The 6,829-nt window shown below is 62.7% G+C and overlaps 1 protein-coding gene across 1 annotated transcript in view; it reads right to left on the bottom strand.

Moving 5' to 3' along the window:
* Positions 1–6: 6 nt before the first annotated feature.
* The window catches only part of RYR1 (ryanodine receptor 1), a 97,073-nt gene continuing 90,250 nt past the window's right edge, over positions 7–6,829 (bottom strand). The window contains 4 exon segments of the mRNA XM_065571867.1: positions 7–1,796; positions 4,880–4,984; positions 6,335–6,463; positions 6,688–6,776. Coding sequence (XP_065427939.1) covers positions 1,566–1,796; positions 4,880–4,984; positions 6,335–6,463; positions 6,688–6,776 — 554 coding nt within the window. The 3' untranslated portion in view covers positions 7–1,565.

The raw sequence follows: 6,829 nt of genomic DNA, 5'->3' as shown, positions 1-6,829 counted from the left end.
CCAAGCACGGCGCCAGCCTGCTCGCCCAGCTCCCCTGAGATACCGGGGGTGGGGTGGGGGAGATGGAGGACGAGGGGGAGATTGTTACATGGGGGGCGGAAGACGTGCCAGATGTGGGGATCCAGGCCAGACCAACCCCCTGCACTTTCCTGGGAGGCACCCGGGCACCCCCCCGTGATGAGGTGGAAATGTTCTTGGGGTTTCCCCGGGGTGCTATGTGGGTGCCTCAGTTTCCCCTATGCATTTCTCAAGTGTCTGGGGGGGGGGTGATTGTTGCGAAGCCCTGGGGGGCCAGTGTGATGGTGTCTGCACAGAGAATGGCCCACGCCCCGTCTCCTGGCAACTGATGGCCTGGGCGTCTCCCCTGCAAAGGTGATAGCTAAAGGTGTTGAAGAACAAAGAGCTCAGGTGACCTTCTGGCCCGGGGTGGGGGAGAGGAGGGGCTGGAGAGTTTTCAGTTTGGAGCTGGCTGGGAAAATGGAGGGGAGCCCAGACGGGGCTCTGGCCTCCCTGGCCCCCCAAGCTGGACCTGACTGGGGGGGTCCTGTTGTCTGGACCTGCACGACCTGTCTTGGACTGTGTTCCTGTCGTCTAAATAAACCTTCTGCTTTACTGGCTGGCTGAGAGTCGCGGCGAATCGCGGGAAGCCAGGGGTGCAGGGCCCTGTCTCCCCCAACTCTGTGAAAGGCTCTATCTGCCCCCCTTGCTCTCCTAGAGGGATTACAGTACACACACACCCCGTGGCCTCGCCCTTGCCCCACCAGGGAACGCCCATGAGCTACGCCCCGCCCCCCCAGCTGCAGGGGTGTGACCAGGGGACACCCTCCCCCCCATTCAGCCACCCGCCCTAGATCAGGGACTCGGGGTGGGATAACCCACGGGGTTCAGACCCCTCTGCCCGCACTGGGTGGGGGAGGGGCCACCTGGGACTCGGGTGGGGCCCGAGAAAATCCCATGGAATCGCAGACCCCAGCTCCCCCTGGTGCTGGGACCCCCAGGACAGAGCTACCTGCAGGCACGCTTAACTGCTCCGGATCGGGGCCCCCGGATTTGTTGTGCCGCACAGAGCTGGGGAGGGAGAGGCTGATGTCGGGGTGTCCCCTGCTCTCTCACCCCCCCCACACACACACAAAGTAACTATTCAGCGACATCCGTGTGGCTGTATTCTCGAGTGCTCCTGTAGCACGTGGCCTGGACCGGGTCCCGGTTACCGTGCGCTGCGGCGCGGCGGGGGGGGCGCGTTTCAATTGTAGGATTTCGGTTTTGTGAAATCTGGCTTTCCCATTGCCCTCCAATTCTGACCATTTTTACGCCTTTATAGTAAGGCTACTTAACTGTTGTCAATGGATCCAGCTATTCTGATTAAAAAACCCATAAAAACGGAATTAATATTTTACAAAAATGGAAAAAAACGAAATCAGAAAATAATAAATCCCCAAATCCCCACTAATCCGCTGGATTTCCTAGGGCCCTAGCTACGGGGGCTCGGGCCTGGGGAGCGGGGGGGAGCTTGCAGGTGTGGCGGGTATCAAGCTGGGGGTCTGCCTGTGGCACTGCTGGTGCTGTTAGTTTGGTCTGGCCTGGGTGGGAGTGGGAGGAAGGGAGGAAGGAAGGGAAAACAAGGACGGACGGGGCCAGGGAAAAGGCCGGAGGACCAGACTGGGCACAGAGCGGGAGCCAGAGGAGAGGCAGGGAGCAGACAGGGTGGGCGGCGGAGCGGGGTGAGCGCGGGCGTGAGATGGCGCGTGCCACACATAGGTTCTTACGCCATTTCGGAGTCCGGCCGGCTGGCTCATCTGTCACACATCAGAATAAAAATGTTATTCAGCAACATTTTTAAGAGCATTTTTGTATGTCCGGCCCCTTCCTTTATTGCCTGGGCTGGCAGGGCGCTGCTCCACAACCCCCGAGCTGGGCCTGCCAGAACGGGCAGCAACAGGGGCTGGGGTTTCCAGACCTAACGGAGTCTACAGCGCAGCAGGGAAAGGACTGAGCTAAGGACACGTTTACAAGCAGGAGTCCTGGCTCCCGGCCCCCTGCTCTAACCACCAGCCCCACTCCCCTCCCAGAGCCAGGGATAGAACCCAGGAGTCCTGGCTCCCGGCCCCCTGCTCTAACCACCAGCCCCACTCCCCTCCCAGAGCCAGGGATAGAACCCAGGAGTCCTGGCTCCCAGCCCCCCCCTGCTCTAACCACTAGACCCCACTCCCCTTCCAGAGCCAAAGATAGAACCCAGGAGTCCTGGCTCCTGGCTCCTGCTCTAACCACTGGAATGTATCACTCAAAATTATATGTGACTCTATTTTCCATGAGGGGTAGAGAGTCTGGTCTCATGAACGTGAGGACAAGCCGGATGGAAGGAAGGATGGAGAGCTGGGCGGGAAGATGGATGAAGGGTGAAGGGAAGGCTGGATGGGTGGTGTGACCAAGTGAGGATTGTCCCTTGTTATGTTGTATGTGAGTCTATGTGAGTCTGTTTTGCATAAATGCTGTGTGTTCTAGTTTCCCTGTGTATTGCACCACTGTCTAGGTGGTGGGAATAGGGGTGTGTGAGCTTTGTGGGGGTTGCTCCAGCTGCCTGCACGGATGCTGTGGCCGCCCCTTCGGAACCTGAGACCCAGGAGGGGGATACGACCAGGTGACTTTTGGCCTGGGAAGTGAGACAAAGGCCGGAGGAGGAGCAACAGGCCGGGCAGGGGTCGGGCAGCTGGAAGGAGTCAGTCTGGCTGGCCTGGGGCTCAGGGGGAGGCAGAGACCTGGCTCTGGGCTCCTCTCCCCGCAAGATGGACTTGCCTGAAAGTCACTGGTTTCTGTGATAGCAAGTTCTGCCCTACGCTGTGGTCCTGTCAACTAATAAACCTGTTTTACCGGCTGGCTGAGAGTCACATCTGACTGCAGAGTTGGGGTGCAGGGCCCTCTGGCTTCCCCCGGAGTCCCGCATGGGCGGACTCGCTGCGGAAAGTGCACGGATTTGGAAGGGGATGCTAAATGCTCCGAGGTCAGACCCAGGAAGGTCGAAGCTGTGTTAGCGTCTTGCCCTGGAGACGGTATGCTCAGAGAGAGGAGGCTCCCCCAGAGTCCTGACTGGCTTCATACGGAGTAGTTCCAGAGCATTGACCCAGTGACTCCATGACAGGTGAATAAGGGCTGGGTGGATGGATGGATGGATGGGGGTATAAGAGGATGGATGGATGGAAGAAGGGCTGGGTTGATGGAGAGATGGATGGATGAGGGTGTAGGAGGATTGATGGGGGTATAAGAGGACGGATGGATGGAAGAAGGGATGGATGAATGGATGGATGGATGAGGGTGTAGGAGGATTGATGGGGGTATAAGAGGACGGATGGATGGATGAAGGGATGGATGGATGGATGAGGGTGTAGGAGGATTGATGGGGTATAAGAGGATGGATGGATGGAAGAAGGGCTGGGTCGATGGAGAGATGGATGGATGGGGTGTAGGAGGATGGATGGATGGATGAGGGTGTAGGAGGATTGATGGGGGTATAAGAGGATGGATGGATGGATGGATGGGGGGATAAGAGGATGGATGGATGGAAGAAGGGCTGGGTTGATGGAGAGATGGATGGATGGGGAGTAGGAGGATGGATGGATGGATGGATGAGGGTGTAGGAGGATTGATGGGGGTATAAGAGGACGGATGGCTGGATGAAGGGATGGATGGATGGATGAGGGTGTAGGAGGATTGATGGGGGTATAAGAGGATGGATGGATGGATGGATGGATGGATGGATGGAAGAAGGGCTGGGTCGATGGAGAGATGGATGGATGGGATGTAGGAGGATGGATGGATGGATGGATGAGGGTGTAGGAGGATTGATGGGGGTATCAGAGGATGGATGAATGGATGGATGAAGGGCTGGGTGGACGGACAGACGGGTGGACGGACAGACGGGCGGACAAGAGTCCTGCTTGCTCACCGCCCCCATCCCTGAATCCTTCCCCCACTTCCCCGCATTCGTTGTCACACTTTGCCTGCAGCAGCGCTGGGCCTGGGCCCTCCCTTGGCCATCTGCAGAGTGGGCATCTGGGGGGCCAGGCCCCCGTCCCCACGGCTTGATTCTGCCCTGGCGGCTCCCCACCAGGGCTGCATGGGTGGGGCCCTACCTCTGCCCTGCTGCCCGGCCCGGAGGGGGAGTAGGGGTGCCAGCCCTGGGAGCCCTGCTCTGCCGGGCGTCGTGGGGCGCTGAGCGGGGTGCGGCTCATAAAGGAAGGCGAGACGGGGAAATACAAAAACGGGTCGGTCAGAGAACACCCAAAGCTGCTGCCACGGATCGGGGGAGGGGAGGACAGGCAGGTCACAGAGCGATCTGGGTTAGTGCGGCCATTAAAGGGGTCAAAGACACTCCCCCGAACTCCCCCCAACACGGCAACACGAGACCTACTGTGGGGGGGGAGGGGTTAAGATTGGGGGGCACTTCAGGTGAACTCCAAATCCTTCTCTCTGGTCTCCATTCCCGCATTCCCGCCCCCGCACCAGCCGGATGGGAACAAGCGGGGGGGCCCCAGCTCAGAACCAGCGATCAGGGGAGGGAAGCCTTGGATGAGAACAGGCGGGGGGGGCCCCAGCCCCGGATCGGGACCCATGTGGGCGGCCCAGCCCCAGCGGACATGCCCACTAGACACGAATGCTCGCGGGAGCTGCCCTAAGCGGCGGAAATTGACCTGGACCAGCTGGCTACCGAACGGGTCAGGGTGGCTACCGACGTCTCAGAGACTGGCGATGGCGCGTCGGCGGCTGACCACTGAACGCTTGCCCCTAGCTCCCGAGCCCTGAAGAGCCGAGCGACCCCTTGCGGGGGAGACAGACGCCCCCACCCAGGCTGCGACCCCCCCCCCGCACTGGCAGCTGTGGTTACCTGAGCCAGTTTCATCATCATGTGGGCAAAGACGTGGAGGAAGCCGACCACGGCGTCCCAGAGCCTGCTGTGCGCCAGGCTCTGCTGGTTCCCCGTGCACGGGCCCTGTGGGAGAGAGACGGCGTTAGCAGCAGCAGAACCCAAACCTGCACTAACCGCCCACGGGGACCCTCGCCCGGCCCGGAGACGCAGCCACCTCTGGGGTGGGGCGCGGGGCTGGTTATACAGGAACCCCTCACCCAGGGCGGAGACGCAGCCACCTCTGGGGTGGGGCGCGGGGCTGGTTATACAGGAACCCCTCACCCAGGGCGGAGACGCAGCCACCTCTGGGGTGGGGCGCGGGGCTGGTTATACAGGAACCCCTCACCCAGGGCGGAGACGCAGCCACCTCTGGGGTGGGGCGCGGGGCTGGTTATACAGGGATCCTCTCAGCTCCCAGGGTCACAGCCGCATCTATTTCCTTCCTTGCTGGTGCAGAGAATGGGAGCGGGCAGGGTGCAGATGCAGCTGTACCTGGCTGTACCGGGCAGCGCCGGGGGACAGTGCCCGGGCCGTACCTGGCTGTACTGGGGGCGGTGCCGGGGGACAGTGCCCGGGCCGTACCTGGCTGTACTGGGGGCGGTGCCGGGGGACAGTGCCCGGGCCGTACCTGGCTCTACCGGGGGCAGTGCCGGGGGACTGTGCCCGGGCCGTACCTGGCTGTACCGGGCAGCGCCGGGGGACAGTGCCCGGGCCGTACCTGGCTGTACTGGGGGCGGTGCCGGGGGACAGTGCCCGGGCCGTACCTGGCTCTACCGGGGGCAGTGCCGGGGGACTGTGCCCGGGCCGTACCTGGCTGTACTGGGGGCAGCACCAGGGAGCAGTGCCCGGGCCGTACCTGGCTGTGCCGGGGACAGTGCCGGGGGAAGTACCAGGGGGCAGTGCCCGGGCCGTACCTGGCTGTACTGGGGGCAGCACCAGGGAGCAGTGCCCAGGCCGTACCTGGCTGTACTGGGGGCGGTGCCAGGGGACAGTGCCCGGGCCGTACCTGGCTGTGCCAGGGACAGTGCCGGGGGCAGTATCAGGGGGCAGTGCCCGGGCCGTACCTGGCTGTACCGGGGGCGGTGCCGGGGGACAGTGCCCGGGCCGTACCTGGCTGTACCGGGGGCGGTGCCGGGGGACAGTGCCCGGGCTGTACCTGGCTGTGCCGGGGGAAGTACCAGGGGGCAGTGCCCGGGCCGTACCTGGATGTACTGGGGACAGTGCCGGGGGCAGTACCAGGGGGCAGTGCCCAGGCCATACCTGGATGTACCGGGGGCAGTGCCGGGGGCAGTACCAGGGGGCAGTGCCCGGGCCATACCTGGATGTACCGGGGGCAGTGCCGGGGGCAGTACCAGGGGGCAGTGGCCAGGCTGTACCTGGATGTACCAGGGGCAGTGCCGGTGGCAGTACCAGGGGGCAGTGCCCGGGCCGTACCTGGATGTACTCTGTCAGGCTGTTGAAGACCTGCTTGGCCACGGCCATGGCCTTGGAGAAGTTGCGCTTGCCCTGCTCGTCGATGATGTCCTTGCCCGAGTAGTACCAGTAGAAATCGCTGATGGACTCCTGGGGAGGGCAGGGGGGTTAGTGCTGACCCCCCCCCATTGGCTGCAGGGCCGGCAGGTACAGTCCCACCCCCCAAGCAGTCTGTGCCACAGGCTGGCTAGGGGGAAGGCTGCAGGGGACGGCTGCCTGGCAGGGAGGGGTCTCTGGGAGCCGGTACCCACAGGGGGGTCTCCGGGGGGCGGTGCCCACTGGCAGGGGGCAGCCGGTGGGGCAGGGGCGCTGACCTGCAGTCGCAGCAGATAGTCCACGGTGCAGATGATGATGTTAACGGTGGTCGTGTTCCCCGTCTGCGTGCGCAGATAGTTCTGGAAATCTGCAGGGGGAGGGGGAGACGCCGGGTCAGGCCCCCTCAGCGACCCGCTGCCA

This window comes from Chrysemys picta, chromosome 17 (genome assembly GCF_011386835.1).
Source record: "Chrysemys picta bellii isolate R12L10 chromosome 17, ASM1138683v2, whole genome shotgun sequence".
Taxonomy (NCBI): domain Eukaryota; kingdom Metazoa; phylum Chordata; order Testudines; family Emydidae; genus Chrysemys; species Chrysemys picta.
This window is presented reverse-complemented; position numbering and strand designations above follow the sequence as displayed.